Here is a 24,468-nt window from a genome sequence, read left to right as displayed (position 1 = left end):
AACACTGTTGATAAGCTCTAAATCTCTAGCTGGAGTAGATCATTGTTTGTTTCTGATTAACTTTTAATTCCCAAGTTACATAAAAAAAAAACAGTTGTAGCAATTCTTCTGAGCTGCTAGTTTCATGAGAAAAAGTCCCTTTCAAAATTTCAATAAATATACTGACATCTAAAGTTAGTTGAGGTTGTCATGCAAGACAAGTTACATAACCAAGACCAACTCAATCTTTATAATAAAGGCAACTTGCATTCAAAAATGAACTTTACCCTTACATTTTTATTCAAAGGGTAAACATGAATTAACCCAGCTGTTTACCTGAATTACAAAAGTAACATGATTCAATATGAAAATAAGAAACTGTCTACAAATCTCTGACAGTAATAAATTGCAATATACAATGCATACAGGAGTTATACAGAGCAACAAACTCTTGTACAAAACAAAAATACTTTAATACCTTTAAAATCCAATTTGTTTTTTTTAAAATCATTCATGAAAAAGATTTGAGTCAGAATTCACACCTCAATTAGTCTAGCTTCAGGTAGCTACATTACAGCTATTTAATATACAAAGAGATAAATCTCTCCACCAGTCATTAAAACTGTCTTTTTGTTAGAGTTTCACTGCTTCTGCGTCTCAGGTTCCCAGATCCAAAGTTGTCTTCAAATCATGAGAACTGAATTTGTTGAACACCGGAGATCTACAGAAAGAAAATGGAAGCTTACGTTCAGTGTAACCTTTTTTTTGAAATTGCATCACAGTTAGCAGCCTTGAGTTGTCAGAGCGTTGGAATGTCATGACAGCCACCAAAAGACTAAATCATTGATTTTTGTTTTTCAGAACAAGGCAGCTGAACTAGCGTTTGAATGTTAGCAGCAGAAGGGAGAACAGATGACGGGATACTGTACCTGTTGGTATGATGTTGTATAGACCATAACATTCTGCTGTTGGCCGTCTGTAGTTATTAAGCCTGCTGGCAACTGATTAGCTGAAAGAAAAAGCATTTAAAGAGAGTTAGACATGATCTGCAGGATACATGGAGCCCTGTTTGTAGCATCTGTCACTTAAATAACATTTAGTTGTGGTCCACTCTGGGACTACAGAGCAGTTCCTCTCAGGACAGCTACATACTACGCTGTGTTCAGTCATGCTTGTTTCTGAGTATTAAGTGTCAACGAGCTTATTTCCATTAGTACTTCAGAATCAAAATCCATTATCTGATTTTTCATCACTTAATCTGCACATATCTGAACGAGAAACCCGGAGAAAAAGTCATGCTTCTTTATAAAAATAGGGACCCGAACGTGGAAAAAGCATGAAAGGTGGCAGAGATGAACAGAGGCAGGCAATGACAAAAAAAAAAAAGAAAAAAAAAAAGAAAAAAAAAAAAGAAAGAGGCACTGGCAGAGGTATTGACAGGAAGCCAAAGACCTGACATTATGCTACATGACTTCAGCATTCCTTTCAGGGTACCACACCAAAGCTCTGAATCTCACAGAGGAAAGACAAGGCCAATGAACTGAGTAAAAAGCAATTCTGACATTCGGGGAGAAAATTCAGGGAGTGATGCTCTAAGTTAAGCCCTGACAGTAACGCATATGGTAAGCTCTGTGACATTCAGAGTAAATACATGTTACAATTGTTAGTTGGAAGTAAAGCAGCAAAACTTCCAAGTTGTAAGTTACTATAGCATACCATTCTCCACTAGGAGACAAAAAACGGGACTTTTTGCTGTTCTGAATTATGGCTGTTACTATGTACAAATAAGATGCAAACCCCCAAAAAATCCAAAACCAGCATAATCCTAACAGCTTTAATATGAAAGCTGATGCTTGGTTTTGCTTAACATCGCTGTATTAGCTTTCAAACACTTAAGCTGCACATTAAGCGATGCATTAAGGTCAGAGTTAGGAACGGCTTGGGCAGGTCTAAAATTTTAACGCCCTTCAACACGTGTTCCACATCCAACACAGCCGGGTCAGAGACCCAGCATTAACCTGTGGTGAAGATCTAAGACCAAGAGCTCAGGGCTGTGCTGCAGTAGCACGGTTTTTACTACTGCTGCAGCAAGACCATCACCCTGAAGGGATCTACAGCTGCACCTCCATGGAGAGAATGCCTGCAGCACACGACACAATCAGCTACTTCAGAGACATATTTTTTCCTCCTCTTCTCTGCTACTGCATCGTCTCCTTTGGCACCCTGCCAGGACTTAGTATTCTCTTCCAAAGCTGCTCTTTTCAAATCACAGCAGGTTAACGCTTATTTCATAGAGCACACTGAGGCTCCCAGGCCTGGGATATTTGAAAAAGGGGGTAGGAGCAGATCTTCAGCCTTCTGCCACTTAATGGGGGCCGTATCAAATTTGTTAAGGGGTCAGAGCATCCACAGATGGAATGGGATTCCTTCTTTCTGGTTTACAGTTTCTGGTGGGCATTGTACTCAGGCCAAGCAGAGCATGGGCATCCCTGAGAAAAAACTTTCAGTGAACTCGCCTCTTGGCCCAAAAAAGGTACTGGATGCAGACACAATCAAAACATTCCAACTATTTTTCCCCTTCAACTCCTGAGCTGCAGTTTAAATGCATGAAGAGCAGACCAGAGTATATACAAGATACAGCTTTTAGAACAATATCTATACATTGGTTTGACAACCTTTCAAGCTGGACAGACCTCCAATAGCTGCAATCCAGGAACTACAAGCAACATACCCAAGGTAAATAAATTGGGTCTATAGTTTTGTTGGTACCCTACTACTTCTGAACCAAGAACTATTACATAAGTGAGTACAGATAAGAGTTTGCTATTTGCATTTCCTAATCTTTAATCGGGGAAAAAAAAAAAAAAAAAAAGGCAAGCTTTCTGCAAGTCCTCTGTAGTATTTAGGTTTAGATTCTTAAATTCCAGTCAGTTTTATGAACTTGTCTTCCAACCTAGGAGAGAGCATAAGAGTCTCTACTGTTTTGTATAGCTAAAGTCATCAACCTAGGAGCAAAGTGTTCTGTTTCAGAACCTGAGTAGGTCATCTCAGTCCTCAGGCTTTGAATGTTTGCTAGTTCTGTAGTATACCACTGATTTTAAAGAGAAGATTTATCAGGTACTTAAGTGAAAAAAATTAATCTCATCAGTAACTATGACAAGAGCCACACCGCTTAATTCCTGTACCACCTTGACATTTAAAAGTCAAGATGAAGGCTATGCAAGAATCCAGCACCAACAAAACCAAAGCAGAGACCCAACAAGCGTCAGGCCTTAATTCACAGCATAAGGAAGAAAAATTATAGCGAATGCATATGATGTTCCTTCCCCTATACTTTTTAGGTGCTAATCTGTTCGTTCTTTTGAATACATAAGTAATACTAATTGTTTCAGAATTCTGTGAAGATGATGTTCTCCTCTGGCTCTTTCTCAAAGACCAGCTCCCCAAGTCATCACATGATGTTTACTTTAGTTTTTCCCCAACAGTCTTGCAAGTAGAAGAAATGGAGCCTAAATGTGTAGCTATTTAAAAAAAATAAAAGATAAAATTCAAGTTTGCATCTTTTATTACAATATGTGTTTATGTGTAGAGAAAAATACTGTCCCTAATGTATATATTTAAAGATCTTCCAGAGTTGACATTACAGTCAGAATTCTAGTAATAGGTAAGTTCTACCAACTGGGAAGAATTTATCTTGGCACAGGGTATACTCCAGACATCTCAAATGAAAGCCTCAGGGGATGTAACACAAGCCGTCAGTCCAGAATGTCTTCCTCAGTTAAGAGTTCTGATGTCTAAAGGAAATGCTATCTTTTGAAAAGCCATAGTAATAATGAAATCAATTAAGGAGTATTACTTACTAAATGCTTCCTCTGTGAGCTCCTCACTTAGACCATCTCCAGTTGTAACTGTTCCCCCAATTCCCTTTTCTCCTTTCATTGCCTGGTGAGAAGAAAAAAAGTGTTTGTATTAGAGTATTGTTGGTGTGAGATTGTTTCAAGGACCCAAGATCTCTATCCAAGGTCTGGAAGTTGAGCTGGAGTTTGAAATCCAAGACCTGCAAAACTATTGTACTTAAGACTGTGCATAGTATGAGAATACGTAAAGGGTGTTTTTCACCTTAGCCATACTCCTCAGAAACAAAAACTCTATAAAATTGAGTAGAAAAGGTTTTCAGCTGCTGCACAAAGTCAGAGATCTGCAGTAACCCAGGAGCAGTCAGCACATTTACAAGAAATCACAGAACCTCAGAACTACTGAGTGTGCAACATTTGCTTACCAACAATATGCAAGCGCCATCCTCATACAACTAAGGGTTGACATTTAAAACCAAGATATTGGATTTCTTTCCTCACAGCAAGGACTAGAGCCAGAAATGGTATCAGCACAGAAAGCCAAGGCTCCTAGTCATATGCATGCAGTTGTACAACTGTGAAGTTTGACGATCTATACTACTACATAAGAACACACAGAAAAATACTAAAGGTAAGAAATGTGTTCTCTGCAACTGTTTGATGGAGACTAAATGCATAAGCTTCAAAACAGCACGTCATACAGCACCCTGAAGAGGGAATGGGTGTTTAGAATTGATAGGAAAAAACATCCAAACCATTCACCTAGCTGAAAACCAATCCCAATGCTCTGCTACCACAGCATATACATCTGTAAAAAACAGACCTTTCAGAAGAGTAGAATAGACCTACTTCAGACTTCTCCAGAAGAACTGCAACTAGCTCGGCATCACTTGCATTTTTAATTAATGCACATGCCTGTGCCATCCAAAGTGCTGTAACTGCTATAGAGAAGTAGAAAAAGACAGCAGACGGCAGTGCTTCAGCTTTTAGATTTCACCTCCTGTTATTCAGTTAAACACCCTCTCACAATCCACCATAAAAAATGATCTTCTGGAAAAGGGAAGTTTAAAGTGCTATCAGCAAATTAAATATCACTAATGAGTCTTAGTGCCATTAATTGAAAAAACTTTGATTTCCAGAACGGACAAAGCCTGAAGAACATCGTTTTCTACAGTACTGTTAATTCAGACATCCCTGCTTCACTCATGCCAGTAAAACCAAACATATTTTCTTTCTTCTTCCCATGATTATTTTAACCCTGAACAATTTCTTCATTCAGGCTTATAAAGAAGGGAGGTCATTGGATAAAAATGCCTTTGGTTTGTTTGGTTAAATCTGGTATTCTGAGGTAGCAGAATACAAAGTAAAGACGAAAATTTTCTTTGGTCTCCAAACAGCAAGAGGGGGGGAAAAAAGAACAAAAATCCCCAGCAGAAGCAACTTCTTTTTTAAAAAATACAAATTTCTGAAAGGAAAAAAATAAGTCACTTTCTGCTAGAGAAAGGATAAAGAAAAGTGCTTCGATCACATAACTATCAGGTATGAAGTATCAAAAGCAAACTAAGAAAAAAGTAAAGAAAAACAAACAGATTACAACACCACTGTAGCAGATAGCCTTCTGTGCGAATAATGATTCCAACATGAGAAAAAACTTTCTTTTGCATATCTGAAGCCCAGAAAAGCAATAGGCATTAGGCCAGATCCTCGGAGGATGCTGTCTAGTACAGTTTTATTGATTGAACCCAAAGATCGAATTAAGTATTCTTAACAGGCACCTTTAAAGAACAGAATGATTTACTACCAACAATATATTAGAGAAAAGTTATTCAGTTGAAAGCTCTAACTACTTTGAATCAGCAAGTCTAATCAAAATGCCTTTATTTTTTTTCCCCTCTTGATAGGTTCTAGAACATTTTAAAACATCACAGTAGTCCCAATTGGTCCCTGACAATAGCTGTGAGATACAAGTTAGCCATTACACAATTATGACGTGGAGCTAAGAATAAACACAATCAGGTCAAATAAATGAAGAAATACTGAAGTATATACCAACCTCTCTGAATTTTTGGAGGTATAACTTCAAAGGTTCAACATAGCTATCAAATCCCAAGGTAGACATGGCAAAGAGAATATCTTCTCCATTAATGGTCTTTCTTTTCTCTTGGTGACACCTCTCACTTGCTTCTGACGTTATAAAGCTGATGAATTCACTTACACACTCTTGCACACATTCTTTTGCATCCTTAGCAATCTAGGGAGAAAAAAAGTATCACAAATTGATTCATCAAGACCAAAGAAAACTAAAAACACAAACCAGAACAAAACCTAAAAAAAGCACAACAGGTTGCAATAGATATTAAAGGAAGCATCCCAAAGCCTGATAATAACACCCATTTAGGCAACAACTGTATGAGGGAACCACTGGATGTCATCACTGCTCTGTGGAAGCACAGCTGCAACATGATTTTAACTGAAGTTTTACTATTTCAAGCAGAACAACCAAGTGCCAGGATCTCCCGAACTCATAATTGTGTTCTGTACAAGGTTTTATATATAGATGCATCTCAATATTGTGCCTGAATTTGCTTACCTACTACTTCTCTTTCAACCTGTTCATTACAATATCACAGCCCACTTTCACTTTCCTTTCAATAGACCCAGCAGCTCCAACCCCACTGTAGTACATTCCCACAAACCTGGCAATGACAAGTATTTTTATCCTGACCGGATTAAGGGACTAAAATATATGCCTAGCGGTGAGCTGCTCTAGTGCTTTAATATTCTGGTATAAATTTTGCAAATGAGAGTTCAACTGAAGAAACATACGCCCCTGGCAAGAATGAAATAAATTTGATTATGGTTTTCAGCTGGACAAAAGTAATTTACCTGACTTAAAATAACAGCAACGATTACTCACGATTACTTGGGAAGCTGACAGGAGCCAAATGAAGAATTATAATAATTAAGATTCTTATTCTTCACATGTTAAGAACCTGTTTGTATTTTCTTTTTTTATATGAAGCAGTAACAACATGTAGAATCTTCACTAGTTCCTCTGATATTTTCAGAGGAATAGAGCCAGATTTTCAGAAGTACTCATCAGCCAACAGCTTCCCTTGCAGCTTTTCACAAAGACCTCCCTGATTTTTCAAGATAGCTCATCAACCCATATGCTAAATCCTTGAGAAAAATCTCATCTTGATTGCTAAAATTCATGACAATATGGACCAGTGAAGAGATTTTCACAGAAAAGATATAAATGTAACACCCAGATCTCCAGAAAGCCCTAAATACTATGAAGTACAAGCAGATGCAAGAAAATTTTGCCTTCTATTTAAAGGGATCTCAAAAAAAAAAAAAAAAAGGCAGCCTTAGCTAGAAAAAAAAGTTAGTTGGGCAAAATGTAATACTGGAACACAATAGACAAATGGCAAGTAATAGGAGTCCTGCAAAGTTTTAAGATCAGCTGGTAGAATATTCAAACAATTATAACTAGTCTCAGCTTAAAATTGATTTAGAAGGTCTGTTCTTAGAAGAAAGAAATAAAAGAAGCCTCTCAATATCTGGCTTTACTTGCTACATGATATAAGGCAGGCTTCTTAGGTAATTTTGGCATTTGGATATGTAAAAATTCAGGCAACGGAAGACTAACCATTCGCTTTCTTTCAGGATGGGAAATAGATTTTTATTTCCCCTACTATATTTCACTTATTCCAAATTTTAAACAACTCAATCAAAGCACAAGATTAAATTTCATAGGAGAGAATTACATAGAAAATGTTCTTGCCAACATGAGATTTTCACCAAGTCTGCCTTGTTATGACAATTTCAGAGAACACAACTTTGAAAAAAAACACCCTTGAAAGCCCTATGAAGAGCACTCTCAAGAGCTGAGGCTCCTGTAATTATGGAAATTATAAAAAGCTTTCAGAACCCTAAGAAAAGTGGACAGATTTTATTTATTTTGAAGGCTTTCCTCCAATAAACCAGGATCATTTGGAAATGTTGTTCTACCAACTTCAGTTCACTCAGAGGAAGGAGTAAAACTCATTAACACACTTTCTTTACCAGATAAGAACATTACCTTTCCTGTTTGGGGTATAGCGTTTTTCATTATCCTTGCAACATTTGCAATTGGAAGATAGATATCTTGTTCTCTAAAACTCTCTTTTGACCCATTTGTATCTTCATGATCATTCATGCTGTCCTCTGTGTCTAATGAAGTAAAGAAAAGTTAGCAGAAATTGTATTTGATAGACAACAGGCAATAATTAATCAAGTTTAAAATATTACACTGAAAGATTAATCATTTTTGAAAGACTAGTGTGTTAACATCGTAGAAATAACCGCAAAAAGCAACAGATGTAACATCAGGGTATCTTTATGGGTGTTCAATATCATATTTATCTCACTATGCACAGAAATTTATGTGGCTGCTGAAAACCAAGCATTCTTAATGTCACGTCAAAATAAAAATTCTTTCCTAAAACAACGAGTTGTGTTTTTCTTGTTTGTTTTGTCATCACCCCCAAGGACACTGTATCAACACTGATAAGTCTAAAATCCACCTTCAGACTGCAGGAAAAATGCGTTATACAATGAGGCATTATGAATACAAACAATTGCAAATTCTTAGGTTGAGAACTGACAGCAGAGAACTGTACAAGAGGTGGAAGGAAACTGTATACAGAGAGAACCAGTAGTATTTACTGGTACATTTCTTACCATCATGAGGCTGTATCACATAGTGACTGCCACCAATGTAATCTCCAGCAATTCCTAACTGAGAAGCATCCGTCGTGGAGCTATCACCGTCCATCTAAAACCAGAAGAAGCAATGCTTTCAGGTATGTTTGCTGTGCCGGAAGTGCAGCTATTGCTGAAAAACAGCACTTTAAGAAGCTTATGAGACCATTTTTTACAGAGCGTTAAGTATTTGGCCATTTGAGAACAGCACACTCGTTGGTGCCGAGCTTTACTCATTGTTTTGGTTTTGATCAGTTCTTCAGATGCAACATACTAAAGAATTATTGCAGCTATTTCTCTCATTCATACGAAAATGAGAAGTTAAAGGAACTTAACTAAAGGAGAGGTAGGTTCATAAATTCCATTAAAACAAAGGTTAGCACTTCCTAGTAACTTTTTTTTTTTTTGGACAAACTATTGCCCGTTCCCAGATCAGGTATCAGGGCCAAGCACCTATGAAGATGAAAATGCAAAACCACAGGCAAGCAGACTAAACTGCAAGACCGTGCTAACAAGTGAAGCGCTTAAAAGTAGTTTTGCTCCCCTTATCTTGCAAAGTAACAACAACAAGTGGAGTTTCATTATTTTTTCAGTAGTAAGGCCACCTAAGATTACTCATACAGTAGTACAAGATGCTTTTGACATTATTCTTCAAGTCCCAGCTGAATTTCAGCTGTGACTCTGAAGTCTGCAGAACACAACGTCACAGGCAAATTGTTAGCTGCTTCTGACAGTGAAAATAATGAAACTGCTTTGTGAAATCTCCCCAGAAATTCAGCTGAAGGCACAGGCCATGCACCACAAATACAGATAACAGCCTTGTGTGGTTGCCATGACAGGCTGACCAGAACAGGTCAAGGCATCTGTTTCCCTGAATAGCTCTCGAAACCTAACCCCAGCTCACCAAATGCTTTACCTACAGTTCTTCTACAAAAGTGCACACTTTGCTTTCCATTGCCCAAGCAGCTTTTCTCAAGTTGACAAACTTTTCCTAGCCAGACCTCAGGACCAGCTCTGCATCCTCATCCTTCCTGAGGCATCAGTCACTCCCGGGTGTCTTCTGAGTCATGTTTGCCTTTGCTTTCCCTGCTTCTGTCCTGCCTCACTCCTCTGGGCATCCTTCTTTGCTCCTCTCACAATGTTCCTACATGGTAGCCAACAAGAACTCTTCTTCAGGCTTTAGAGACTGGGTTGGAGTTCAGTAGGTGATTTAAATGCTAGGAGGAGGGATGCCAAAAGAGCTGCACTCCCCTCCTTGCTGCCTTTGTCCCAGGAGGCACCGACCACATTTCAGCCAGAGGAGTCCAAGAGATGTGCCTGCCCTTCCCATCCTTCTATCCCAGTTATTTGTTGGTAAGTACCAAAATTTGGGAATAAATTTACTTTGTAAATGAGTAAGGTATCTCACAGTACTGCTCTGAAGCCTGCTATTTCACCAGAGACTTTGAACACATTGCACTTCCTTCTCCCGTGGAGGCAAAAAAATGCAAAGATATCTCCTACCTCCCCTAAAAGCTTGTATCCCTTTAGTAAGGGCTTTCCACAAGTAAGCAGCAATCCAGCACATCACTGCCTGTTGCATCCACATTTTGTCACAGGACACAACGCTCATATATACAACAGCAAATGCTTCTGCCCAGGCAACCAGTTACCACATCACATTTGCTTTTCTAGAGGAATAATGAAATTTCTCAAACGCCACCATCAGGTGCTCAGTAGAAAACTCAGACCAATATAAAACTGTGGCAGACAACGGTTCTACTTTCAAAGGGGTTATTTTAATGGTGCCAAGTACAAGTTGGAATTTGAGTCTCTTAAAACTTGAGCAATCTTGGCTTTTTTCCAGTTGCAGATGTCTTGAAAATTAGCGTATTAAAAAATAAACTTTTCCAGAGCATTTAGCTCCCATACTTCCCAGATATCGGGTCTTTGTGGTTTGTTTTTAAATACTTAAGATTGTAATGATGCTACTTTTGGAGAGGGGAAACAATTCAAAAAATTATGGATGGAGAAGGGGCTCCCAGCACATGCAGATCTCTTTCAACATTGGCTCACAGATTCAAAGATATATTTGAGTGCGTTTACAGACACCTTTGCTCCAGATTTTCTTGGCTGTGGACAACATTTGACAAGTCTGCTAACACTCTGTTGTTCACCTGCTCCTAGAGAGTCAGCTCTGCCATCCCCATTCGGTACCCCGTGCCATCCCCGTGCTCCTCCTGCCACAGCCGTTCCCGCTGGCCCCACCACCACGCGCAGCCCCGCGAGATGCAGGTACCTTGCCTGTCCTTAGGGAACCACCTCTGTCCCAACAGGGAGCGGTGGAAAGGGAAGGACTTTATTGTCGCCGAGCCCCTGCAGCTCACTTGCCTCCATTTGCCTGAAAGTGGGGGGGTGGCAAACTTGTGCTATTTTTGCACCTACCAGAAACATGAGTAATTCAGCCTGTCTCAAATCTGAACTTTGCCTGTGGCCACAAGGGCTGGGTTTTTGCTTTCAAACTTTGAAGCAGCATCCGGTGCCACGCTTGGCCACAGATGCGCAAGTAACCCGAGTGCTGCACGCATTCACGGCAATGGTGCCACCGCTGGAGGTGGCCTCGGCGCTGTTTCAAGTAAAAACTCTTCTACCTCTTCTTCACTGTACTGAATGCTGCACACATGCACCTGCTGCTTTTTTAAAGGCACTTCTGGTCATTTTTGATGGGCATTTGTAAAATGTTTTTGCCTCTCACACAGCAGCTCTGTCCAAAGGAAGGGCAGCACTTTAGCTTTCCGCGTGCCAACTGCCATGCCAATTCACTCTGTCTGCATGCTGCAGGCTCTTTGCTTAACGTTGATTTTCAGTTTTCCAAAGGGTCTAGACTTTGCTTACTCAGCTCACTGTAATGACAATGCAAGGATATTGCAATCCTGAGCATCAAGAACACGAACACTGACATCACCCTTCCTTAAAACAGTCGTGTCACTTTTCCTTCCTCAATCTGAAGTGATTACGTTCTGCAGTCGGCTATATCCCAAAAGCTGCTTCCAAAATTAATTTCGGATTTTCTGGTAGTCTTGTTCTCAGTTTCATCTCTGAATTTAACTCCAAATTATGGACTCCACAAACTTTGAGTTTATTCATCCCCAGCTCTATTTTAAATGCCTTGAGGTTCCCCTCCACCCCCGTCTCTTTCTTTTTTTGCTGTTCTATGAACTGTATCTTCTGAAATGTTTCCTTCTTCTGACTGCAATATTCTTCAAATTTCTGCAGTGATGTGACAATTCACTTGTGTCTGCTCACCCATTCTGCAGGCACTTGCATTTTGTGCGTTATCCTTAGCGTCTAGCACTATGTAAACACTAAAACATCTCCATATGTACCCATCTGAAGCTTTACTGCCAAGCCCCTGTAACATTAAGGAACCAACACGCTTTCATTAGCCCCACTGGCCTTCAAAAGACAATTCCTGTTTGAGTCTCTTCCAAAAGCCTCCTGCATCTCTTGGCAGCTTTGACCTCATTAGATTAATGCATTCTCCAGGTTCCATATTTACTTTTATTCTTTTCTGTGTCCACATTTCCATTTCTACTTATAATATGTGTGTCATCTGATAATTAGCAAGAATTTTCTGAGGGGAAGCTTATCAACATTACTAATCAAAACCAGCAATTAGATCAGCAAAACTGAAAGGAAAAGGCTCGCAAAAGAAAAAGGCAGATCTGTCTCCGATCCGAAAGCAAACAGGCATTGACAGCCTACTATATACTGAAATTACTTCTGTGGGTATTACTGTAAGAAAGGTTTTTAGCTGCCAGGACAACCTTGGGGCAGCAGAGTATGGGCAGCATAACACCCTTCTATGTAACACCTGGCAGGACCAGGTGCTAATCCAGGATCATGGGACAATTTGGCTGGATCACGGGGGAAATTATGGCTGGAAGGGGCTCAGGAGGTCTCCAGCCCAACCCCCTGCTTGAAGCAGGGTCAGCTCTGAGCTCAGAGCGGGTTGCTCAGGGCTTCATCCAGTTGTATCTCAAAGACCACCATGGATGGAGAGGGCCCAACTGCCCCAGGAGCCTGCTCCATTGCTGGGCTGGCTTCATGGTGAAAAGTTTTGGGCCCCTCACTACGAGAAGGACATTGAGGCCCTGGAGCATGTCCAGAGACGGGCTACGGAGCTGGCGAAGGGCCTGGAACACAAGTCCTGTGAGGAGCGGCTGGGGGAACTGGGGTTGGTTAGTCTGGAGGAGAGGAGGCTCAGGGGAGACCTTATTGCTCTCTGCAACTACCTGAAAGGAAGGTGTGGGGAGCTGGGGGTCGGCCTCTTCTCACAGGTAACTAGTGATAGGACTAGAGGGAATGGCCTCAAGTTGCGCCAGGGGAGGTTCAGGTTGGAAATGAGGAGACATTCCTTCTCAGAAAGAGCAGTCAGGCATTGGAATGGGTTGCCCAGGGAGGTGGCGGAGTCACCATCCCTGGGGGTGTTCAAGGGAAGGTTGGACGTGGTGCTTGGGGACATGGTTAGTGGGTGACATTGGTAGTAGGGGGGTGGTTGGACCAGATGATCTTGAAGGTCTTTTCAAACTTTAATGATTCTATGAAAAGGAGCAGCATTTCTACACATTACTCCAACCCCAGCAAGTTCTGTGGGAGAACTGCAGTCAGATTTCATTTTGTTTTTTAGTTCAATGCTAGATCACGGTATTTGAATTTAGCAACTGCACTTAATATATCGTACAGTCACCCTACAAATAACTCTTTGAGTTCAGAGTTTGACACAAACATGACCTTGCCTAAAAACGTGGCCACTTCTATCTTACTTCATATGAACACACAGTTGTTTGTTCAGGTATTACAGTTTAAACTTCAGATGATCAAAACTCAAGCAGTCACTTAAATCACCATATATTTAACACTGGATGTCAGCACAGAATCCGTAATACATACAGCACAATCCAACCCTGAGAAAATACTGCTCTAAATACGTTTCTAATTTATTTCCCTCAAAGCAAACAAAAAAAAAACAGCACAACCTTCCAGTGTCACTATAGCTGCTCTGAAAATGCAATACAACGTAGCATGGAAACAACATGCTGCCTGCTGTAACTGAAGTTCCTAGGAGACTAAAAAAAAACAGCAATTCTTAAGCTGGCAGGCTTAGTGGGAAAAGAGTGACTTCTTTGGATGGAAGTAGCTGTTAAATTTCATAAACAGACAGAGTCCTGGAAGATATAATCCTAAAATTCATGTTCAGAAAAGGGCCGGGTGGGTGGGTAATCTCAGAGCAGCCCTTAGACCTGCCACAACTTTCTTAAAAACACTATTTGCAGATTATATATCTCGTTTGCACGGTGGCAGTTTTGGCATGCAGAAATTGCGATGTTTTTTAATACAAGGTGGTGTCTCCTGCATCTGTGTGGCCACCGAATCACATGAGGAAGGAGGGCTCCCAACACATTGTTTAGTAGCAGGCACTACACTAAACTGCAGTTTTGTAAACTAAACTGCACATTTGTGAAACGCACTTCCATTTTGTAGATCATCCTTCGCCTCCAGCACAAGGAAATTAATGAAGCTTCTCCATACATACACATACTGACTGAAACAAGACCAAGAACCAAGGATGTCAGAAGTGACAACATGTCAGTTTTAAAAATCATGGAATTGTAGAATCATTTAGGCTGGAAAAGACCCTTAAGATCCTCAAGTCCAACCATCCACCTAATGACTCACAGCCCACTGCTAAGCCAAGTCCCTGAGCACCACATCCACACGCCTCTTAAATACCTCCAGGGATGGGGACTCCACCTGGGCAGCCTGTTCAATGCCTGACCACCCTTTCCGTGAATAAATTCTTCCTGATAGCTGACCTAAACCTCTCCTGGTGCGACTTGAGACTGTTTCTATGTTGGGAAAAAGCATCTGAACACAGAAGCAGCACAAAGTTGATTTTTTTCATGACACTGTTATCTCTAATAGAGAAGACCAAGAAGATACAAATGAACAGATCCAGGAAAAGTAACCCCAGAAATATGTTGAAAGGGAAACACTCCAGATCAAGGGCATCAAAGAAAACTCAATGATAAGCTGCAAGTGAGTGCACATACAGGTTTACTCTGCCATCTGGTAGAAAGTTTTCTGGGGGATGCTTAAAAAATATGCTTCTGTCAGCTGCTGACAACTCAGACTGTTCCCAGAATATATCTACACTGAATGAATAAAACCTCACTACCTTAAATGAAATCTTGCATCCTGCTTAATCTTAAAAGCTCTCTTAAGAGAGTGGTATCTGTGGCTCAGCCAAATGGTAACTAGGTGAGAACACAAGCCCAGAACCGCTAGCCCTGAGGAGAGGATGGGTCTTAGACTTACACGAGCATAAAAGGCAAAAACAGAATAAAAGATAGGAAGATCTTGCCTTCAGAATTACCTGACAGCAGTTTGTGAAACTGGTCTCTCAAGGGAAACCATGTCTGTCTCGTCTTCTAAGCACTTAATGAGGTATTCATGCACACCACCACTCTCCCAAATCTGCTGTCCCACAAGAGGAACAGCAGAAAATTGTATGTAATGAACCGAAGCACTTGGAACTTGCCATGTGGCTGTCCCTGCCACGGAAGCAGGACAGAAATGGTAACTAAAGCAATAGGTACTAACTACTTCAGCTGTTGTAGATTTGTTTTGCCACAACCCCTTATCACAGGAAATGCAAGCCTGAAAACCTGTACATAACATCCAACAGAGACCATGAGGTTTTACTTGGCTTTCTGTACCTTCATTTGCTGCTCCTACATCGAAATACTGGAAGACTTTTTAAAATTGAAAATACAACATTAATTCCCTTTGATTTTCAGTGACTTCTGGAGAATTTGATTTTCCACTGAATTCTCACCTGGCAGCGAAGCACTGTCTCCTACAGCAGAAAACACTGACTGGGAAACGCAGTCGCGGGCACAGGGCATCATTCCAGCAGATCCACAGAAACGTAAAGATAAAACCCCTTGGCACGTGCCCGGAACACAAACAGAAGCCGTGCCGTCTCTCTCAATCTCGGGCTCCTCTAATCTCTCGCAGTGTTCTCCCCACCAGCACAACAGCCTCAGGAGTGGCAGATTGATGCCGAGAGGACCCGACAGCTTCACTAACACTTGTTAGCCTGCACTGAGCTCCTTCCCCTGGACCGCAGGGAGGAATCCTCCCCCTTATGAAATCCAAGCAGGGCCTCTCCACCCTTCCACCTTCCCCCACGCATCAGCACTATCTGATGACGCCAGACACATTTATGGCCCATCTTACCAGCCCTAATGTCACAGGCCATGAGTTCCCTCCGCCCTCACCCTGCAGCGTGGATCCAGCTGTGCTCTAGAAAGCAGTGACTCCTACGCACGCTGAGGAGCTGCTCAGACACACCGCTAGCTGCAGTATATACAGGTGGACTAACAATGCATACATTTTTACATCAAGTGTGAGTGGATCGGTGATATGGAGAAGCTGTCTCACCGTCCATGACTTCATTTCAGGCAGTAAGAGAGAAGAGAGAGAAGCTGGAGACAACCTGAGATGAACAAGGGAATTTAGGTGGCTTTGTTTTTTTTGCAGAAGCCAAAGCAGGGCAGCAGTGATGAAGAAACACAGCCCCAGCTCCCTCCTGCTGCAGCACTGACTGTAAGGGCCCTGTAATGTTTCCATATTAAGTTTTTAGTGCTTTCCTAGCATCTCTGGTGAAAGACTAAGCTCATCTGTTTACTAAAACAGCAATCCATAAATCCTTTTTCTTTTAGAAATTTGCTAACATTTGTAAGTTGACTATGTTTTTTCCATCACTGTGGTATTATCTCAAGTAAGTTGTCAAGAACAATTTATTCCTCTCAAGCAACAGGGCAAGAGTTTCACAAAGCTATTTCAGGACAGGCCACTATTTTCAGGCAAAATCATCGAAACTGTTGACACTTCAATTTATTCTATCAATGTTATTTATAAATGTTGATCAGCATGTGTGTACAGTGGCATATTCTGCACTTTTTCTGAGCATCCTGCCACTAAAATATTAATTCCCAAATACATTTCTCTAAAGTACTATTGCAAAAATGTCAACTGAAAAGTGGCTTACAAGTGTTCCCCCCACTTTTTTTTTTAAATTTTGATAAAAGAAGATGCAACTTCAAAACAGTTTAATAGTGTTTCATGTTTCCTCTCTTCACGGTATCTTGGACTGCCTTCTTTTTCCTCTCAAATTGTGTACGCTGCCTCCCTCCCTTCATGTAATTATTACCACAAATAAGAGGTTCTGTATTGAACTTTGAACTGCTGTAATTGTCAAATATTAAAGCCTAAAGAGTAATATCCAGTCTTCTTGGCTTCTTTCAAATGTAACTTCATGGCTATAAATGCCAACAGCCAAGACCATATATAATCACCTGCACAATGCAGAGCACAAGGAACTCATGCAGACCTCATAAATAATGATTCAGATTAAAACATCTTGGATCTCCCAGAGAATTACAAATGGATCTTTCCTTTACATTGAGCTGTCATGCCATAGGCCACAAAAGGAAATTAAAAAAAAAAAGTAATCACTAAGTTCGCTGTTTAAAAACGCTGTGCTAATGATTAAGCATTTCTCCATTCCTGCAAGCCAATTAAAGCCAGATTCTGAATAATGCCCTAAGCAGATCCTTCCATTTTGCTGCTATTGCCTGGGCTCCTTTTGAGAAAGCGGCGATGTTTTTTTGTTGTTGTTTTTAAGTTAACGTCTATCCAAATCAAATAATGTATCGGCAAGATAGGCAAGGGCTGAAATCCACATTTTCACTTCCCTGCCTAAGTTGAAAAGTTCAGGCCATTGACAGCAATTATTTTGCCCCCCCAAAACCAATCCAAGCCCACTAGATAACTTTTACGTGACAACTCTTTACAAAGCCAAATCTTTTTGGCTAAGTCTCAATAGAACTGGTAAAGCTAGAATTTGACTGATTTTGTGTTCTTGCAGTATTACACTTCCAATGGGACCTGCAATACGTTTCTTTCATCTTGTGCATCCTAATAGCTGCAGAAATATTACTAGAACACGTGGTTGTTTTCCTTTCCAATGTGATTGCCTGTGAATAACCTACACGGTGTTCTTCCTTTCGGGATCACTGACTACAGTTTCTGGACGGAGCAGCGGCTGGCACACGGAAGCATGCCTGGGAACCAGGGGAGTCTCTCGCTCGCACAACGCACGCCGGCTTCGCAGACAGACATCCAGGAGGGACCAGCTGCCCATCTCTCCCACCTGCCACCCGTGTTACTGGTTAACCCGCCGGTGTCGCTGGGGTTCGCCAGCCCGGCGAGCTGATCGATCTCACATCCTGACCTGCAACAGCACCCGGCGTTGGGGCAGGAGAACGAAATGGCCCTACCCAAACCTCCAGCGCTCCCCACCACCGCCCTGCGCCCTCCGTGCCCCACACACCCGCTCGCCGGGTGCCTCTCACCCCTTGCTTTCGGCCCGAAGGGCGCCCCGCGCTCCCCGTTATCCGGCAGCCACTTCATCGTGGCTCCCCACGCCGCGGGGAGCCGGGGCCCCGCCGCACCCCGGGGCCTCTCCCCGCACCTAACGCCCTTCGGGGGAGCCTCGGCGGCGGCCACAACGGCGCCGGCCCCAGGCCCAGCACCGGGCGGCCGTGGGCGTGGTGGCGGGGCCCGCCAGAAGCGCGGCGGGGCCGCGGCCCCCCGCACCGGGGCGAGGGGAGGGGAAGGGAGCGGAGCGGGCACGGCGGGGCCGCCACAAAGCCGCCCCCCGCCGCGCAGGGGGGCCCCGGGGCAGCCCGGGGCTCGGCGGCAGCCCGGCCCGCGGCGGGCACGGCCGCGGGGCAACCGCGCTCCCGTCCCCGCCTCCTCCTTCTCCTCGGCCACAAAATGGAGCCGGGAGGGGGGGGGCGCCTCCCGCAGACGGAGGGGGCACCGGCGGGGGCGGCCGTGCCGAGCCCCCCCCCTCCCCACCGCCTTCTCCTCCTCCTCCTCCTCCTGCTGCTCCCCGCCCGCCTCGCTTCGCCTCCCCGCTCGGCTCGGCTCGGCTCCGCTCGGCTCGGCTCCCCGGCGGCGCTCCCCCCGCTCCCCGCGGCCGGCACAAAGCGGCGAGCGGCCGGGCCCCGGGGCTGCTCGCCCCCCACTTCCTGGTCCCCGCGGCGGCGGCGCGGCGGCGGCGCCGGGGCCCGGGGAGGGAGACGGACATTTCATTCGAGCCTGCAGTGGAACCGGTTACCAATCATTGGCCGGAGCCAGGCACAAACCTCCAGTGCGGCCCTGGTTGGCTCCCTCCGCAAATCGGCTGTTTGGTTGGACAGAAAATGGCTGCGAAGGAACCAGTCCCAGCGCGGAGCCCCGCTTCCCGCAGCCGGCCTGCCCTCCCTCCGCGCCGCCTCCCCGCCACGCGCGCCGGCTCTTCCCCTCAGCGCGCTGCCTCCCGCCGGCACGGCTCGGCTCGGCCCGGCCCTGCCCTGCCCGCCTCCTGGTGCCCGGCCCGGGCAGCCTGGGACGCCCCCCCCCTCACAGCTGGGGAGAGGGGCCATGCTCGCCCCGCACCGCCGCATTCCTCCCCGCTCGCCTCGGTGTCGGGGCGCTGCTTGCTTACGAGCGTCCTCGCACCCTCTCTTGGCCTCGATCAGGGCTGCCCCACACCTGCGCCCGGCTTCGTTAGTTGTGGGGGAACTATATTACGTGCCCCCAGCGGCTTTGCTGCCTGCCCCGGCCTCTTGCAGGCTGAGGAGGAAGAGGCTGAGGAAGGCGAGGGCATTGAGGGAGGAGGGGTGCCCACCGCACCTCGGCCCCAAACGTTTTTTGGAACAAAACCTTAGTGAGAGGCGCTGCGAGTCTGTCCTGCCCCTTCTCTCCACAGAAATAAAATCCCGCTGCAGACCTGAAAGCGTTATTCCCTCCCCCCCAATGACACAGGGCCTAAAGGGCCTGGTTTCCTTCCACTTTCAGGCTTTGTTACTGTTCTTAAAATATATGGCCTGCTCGGTGAAGATGATCGTTGGGCTGGCTTCTCCACTGAGGTTTATAAACCTCTCTTAGGAAGCATTTATATGAAACACTTCATAATCCACCGATCCTGCCGTTCACTAGGATTGGAGAGAGTGATTTTTTTGTAGGTGAAGGCAGCCAAAGACATTCCTCACACTGGCCGTCAACGTGTGCCTATTTGCGATCTCCACAGTAGAGGTAACGGGAATGAGTTTGTTTCATACAGGTTTTAATAACCTGTAGTAGTTCTTCATTATTTGGGAGTCTTAAATATTCTACTAAAGTGTAGTAAAGAAACTTATGTTTTACAATGGCCTTTGTTAGCGTTCTTTACCAAGTTAATACCTGATACACAAATACATTCCTCTCCAAATTTTCTTCTGGCGTTTGGATTTAAACAAAGCAAAACCCAATAAACCTTATAAATTGCCCCTTGTTTCCACTTAGGAATGTTAGTTTCTTATATTTCAATATATCAGAAAGATTCATATTCACTCAAAATGTCCGTGGACTGTGTTCCAAGTTTAAAAGGAAACATCAAATGAGACAACTTTTGCATGGCCTCAGGTTTTTACATCAAATGCTATATGCGGCTTCGTTCTGCCTCCTGGGTACTGTGAGAAGTAATTAGTTATTTTTTTTTCAAAATACCTGGAAGATGTAAAGTAATAAAAGAACATTTGCTAACTTTGGGGCCTTAGGGAAGGCATTTCCCCTTTATCTATTTTATAGCTTGTGTACACTGAATATAATACCACGACAATACCCTATTCATCTTGCAATGCTGTTTTAAGATCCTTCCACGGATTCTCTCGTCTCAACCTGGAATTTCGCAAGTGAGTAGAAAGACAAATGCTTGCCATTGTGCAGGTTCTTCAGGGCATAGCGTAGAAGGTGCCTTTTGTTTTGAACAGCTAGTTGGCATTTTGATTGAAAGTGTGGCCCTTAAATCTTATTACCGTATGTTTTTCAAACTCTAAACAAAAATACTAATTGTTTTACCTGTGTTGGTTTTGCTGACATTTCTCATGGTTGTATTGATGAAAAAATTACTTGTCCAATGATATTATTCAACGTTTTTCTTTAGGACAGCATAGTGGGAACAAGTGCTCCCTGTTACTGGTGACAGAAGAGCTCTTAGTAGTTAAGTATGTCAGCTAGCTGAAACGAGGAGATCCAAGACAGAGTTCTTCTTTACCTACCTCTTATCTCGTGTTCCTCCATTAGTAACAGCTTCTATCGCACATTTAGCACGGAGTCTTTAATTGGTTAATTATTTTATCCATATGCTAAGCACATTCTTAAGCTCCATATATTTGCAACACCATGTGTTCTATTCATCCCGTATACCCTGACAAGGTGCCTTTCAACCTGTCCGATCTGCATGTCCCCTCTGCACAGATTTAGGGGTGTCCTGTGAGAACCTTGATAAATCATCTAGTATGATGCTTCCTGCTTTGTTATCTAGCTACTTATCAGTCACAGTCTCAAATTCCTCATCATGGCATTTAGATGTTAAATTTTCCAGGGCTGAATGTAATTTCTCCTGTCTGTAGTGTGTTCCTTATATTCTGCAGTCAATCCATTTCTCCTTTTAGACCAGCTCAAATTCTGTCTATACAAAAAGAGGGGAAGAATTTGCAAGAGCGGGTGGAGCTAACTGTAGTAAGATGTAAGAGTTTTGTGAGGTTTGATCTATTTTGTGAGGTTGTCTGATGTCTGAAATTTCCAGTAAGGAAATCAGTATCTTCACATATCTTCTGTTCTATCTGGTTAGCTAAGAAAGCTCTCAGAGGTGAGCAAGTGTGCTACAGGTGTTACTACAGAACCTTCTTTAAACCAGGATACATCAGTCCACTGCAGAATGTTGTCTTAATTGTGGTCTGGACTCTGTCATTTGAAAAAATGTGGTTAAAACAAGAAATTACAATTTTAATAGAAATAGCAGTGGATGGTAGTAGGGGGTTCATCCAACATCCTCCAGAGTTCTCATTACTGTGCAATTCTGAGTCTAACAGACTGGACATCTTTTCATTCTTAGCGGATCTTTCTAATGCTTGTTATCTCCTCTTGTAGGTTAGAGCATTCTTACTTGTATTAGACAGTCCTAATTAAAAGATACTTGGAATATACTACAGAGCCAAACAGTGCTATGTGAAAAAAAAGACTGAATATGGAAATTCAGGAGAAATTTTCTACAGGTAAGTAACCAAGCTCAGGAGTCACAGCAGGGTGAGATCAGATGGAATGAATTAAAGTTCAGGACGTTTTTAATTTTCCCATAGATCTGTAGCTCTCACATACGTTGAAAAGAATCTTCAGCTACCCCAGTGTAGCTTGCTTTTAGATTGTATTGCCCTTTAAACAGTAAAAATTCTGCCACATTTTGAAGGAACTCCATGCTCAGGAAGCATTCATGGTGTGGTCCCACAGCTCTGAAAGGGAGTCATGTGCAGGGGCTGTATTGTGACGGTGCACCTGAAAGGCAGCGCTTTAATAGTAGGCGGCTTTGACAGCCCCACCATGGGGACCAAAGGAGGTGTTTATTCACAGAGGATTGGTATCCAGCCAAAAAGGGGGCTGGGCAAAGTGTGATTCTGAAGTGACTGCAATTCATTTGGGTGGTATGGTGCAAGCTTGGATTCAGTTCCCTGCACGCTTCTTGTATAACCTTGGGCAAATTACTGTAAATCAAGGCCATCAAATGTCAATTGAGAGGTGCATAAATACCTTTGAAAGTCTGAATTTTAATTATATTGTGCCTCAATTCCCCATCAGCTACATCAGTAACAATACTACTTTCCTACTTGGAGATGAACTGTAAATTGCTTAGATACTAAGAGAACAAGACATGTAAGGGTGAAGCCATTTCCTGAAGACTTCTTGAGACTGAAATAATTTTTGAGTGATTTCCTTGCACTCAACTGCTTTTTTTTTTTTTTTTCTCCATAAGATGTACAGAAATTTAGTATGTTGGTATGTATACCACTAAGTAAATTTGATTAAAATTGGCCAACATTTCAAAAGTTACTGAGGGAGCTAAGACAAATAGGCAATGCATGAATGCATAAGTCTTGTTCCTTTAGATAAAAAGAAAAATCAACTCATTGTTTTCACCCGTGGAACAGCTAGTCGAGCAAGTAGATCCAAAGATACTACTTGTAGTTTAGATGTACTAGTTACTCTCAGCCAGGTGGGATTAAGTATGGCTAGCAGCAATCCCTTTGAAATGTACCTGCAGCACAACTGACTTGTAATCGGGTAATTGATTTGTTAAAACATGTCTAAAGCATCAAGTATAAACGTAGCACAAGAGCAACAAAGAACATCAAAGTACACGTGCAAGAAGGTGGTCCAGACAGAATCATTTAAAAGATAAGATGAGATCTTGGCAGAAGTCTTGGCCATGAATAATACAACAACAGTTGGAGGTAAAACTCTAACTCTGTTTTCCACAAAGCAATGCCACACTTTTATTGAGATGCAATCTGACGGGAGCCTTGCTTTGCGATTATGCAATTATAGCCTCCTGGATAAAAAAAAAAAAAAAAAAAAACATTTGCAATGGTTCGGGCTCCTTTTGAAACACAGGGGGAAAATATCAATGTTCATTTTAAATGGCAAAGGATAAAATTATTTGGCTTTTCAAACCTTATGACAAGTAATACGAAGTATAGAAAAAAAAGCTTCAGTATCTCTAGTAAAACTTATTTTTCTATAGCTAGATATTTGGCACATTTGCAACTGTCATTCACATGGGTTTATTTGTTATCATCTGCACTCAGCTGTATTCTGTGGTTATGTGTTTTTGGTCTTCTCCTATTATCAGCTATATGTGGGATTGAATTTACCCAGTAGCATGAGTATGGCGAAAGACATCTTACTTAATTCTGCTGTGCAAGAGAACAAGCAGCTGCTTAATGGCTGTGCGGTGAAACCCGACATCTCCCATGGGTGGAAAAGCCGTGTTCCATTACAGCTCTGTTTTGGGCATTGCTGAGGGAGCCCAGAAGGCACGTTAGATGAAGATGGGAAGTGAAGACGTGGACTATTGCCCAGTTCAGTTGTGATTACGAAGTTACAGTTAGGAAAACCCTACGACTGCCAGTACTGATACACCTGGCTTATGGAGTAGGGGCTCCAGAGGACTACAGAGCTAAGTTTTGCTCTGTATCATCAGATCTTCTTTTCAAAAGGGTATGTTCCCACATTTTGTCCATGTGTCTGAATTGCACAATGGTAATAGATTTGACGGCTCAGTTTTGCTTGGAATGACTGGAGGAATTCAGCATTTTCTTGGAAGTATCTGACCTTTGCAGAGGCTGTGACACTTGTCAGTATTTGTAGTTTCACCTGTAGAGGTGACTGTATGGGATTCCAAACTGCAGAGTTGAAAGCTTACCACTGTGTCAGTGGCATCACTCAAACAAAATTGTTTTCCGAGTCAGAATCTGTTACAACAGGCGGATTGTAACTGTGCCCCTTAACTATTGCTAAGATACTGACACTGTCACATTTGTAGTGTAGGCAGAGACATAGATTTCTTCTGTCAACTTAATCATGAAAGCTTGAATTCTAACTTGAATTTGTCCAAACTAAGGGCTAGGGATGGATAGGCCCACTCTTTAGAAGTGGAAGCCTGTCTCTGGAAGATGAGCTGCCATCTGGAGATGCCTGTCTTTCTCTGCAGGCTACAGAAGGAGCTTAGATCAAGAGCTTATAAGAGAGGCCCAACTCTTAGGTGGCTGATGTAAGGTAAGAAGAACCTAAGTTTGCAGAAATGACAGGTATTTCAATGACATGCAGAAAATACAAGGAGTGTGCCAGCTTTAATAATGTGAATATTTAGGTTATTTTGCATTCAGCACCAATAATTCTGCAACTTATAAGGAGAAGG

General features: G+C 42.7%; 1 protein-coding gene across 5 annotated transcripts; it reads right to left on the bottom strand.

Annotated features, from left to right (window-relative positions):
* Window positions 1–256: 256 nt before the first annotated feature.
* Window positions 257–18,972, bottom strand: NFYB (nuclear transcription factor Y subunit beta). 5 transcript variants are annotated; one of them, XM_048047864.2, is made up of 7 exons: window positions 18,839–18,972; window positions 8,559–8,652; window positions 7,918–8,048; window positions 5,887–6,084; window positions 3,840–3,921; window positions 909–988; window positions 257–700 (listed from the first exon to the last, which is right to left on the bottom strand). In XM_048047864.2, exons 2-7 carry the CDS (start codon window positions 8,650–8,652, stop codon window positions 668–670), a joined length of 618 nt encoding a protein of 205 aa, XP_047903821.1. In that variant the 5' UTR covers window positions 18,839–18,972; the 3' UTR covers window positions 257–667. The 5 variants fall into 5 exon arrangements, with proteins under 5 accessions (XP_047903821.1, XP_047904010.1, XP_013036395.1 ...); XM_048048053.2 differs by having other exon boundaries at window positions 18,811–18,925; XM_013180941.3 differs by lacking the exon at window positions 18,839–18,972 and adding an exon at window positions 17,678–18,015.
* Window positions 18,973–24,468: the final 5,496 nt, after the last annotated feature.

Source organism: Anser cygnoides, chromosome 1, assembly GCF_040182565.1.
Source record: "Anser cygnoides isolate HZ-2024a breed goose chromosome 1, Taihu_goose_T2T_genome, whole genome shotgun sequence".
Classification (NCBI taxonomy): domain Eukaryota; kingdom Metazoa; phylum Chordata; class Aves; order Anseriformes; family Anatidae; genus Anser; species Anser cygnoides.
Note: the sequence above shows the minus strand (reverse complement) of the source record. Positions and strands in the feature narration are given on the sequence as shown.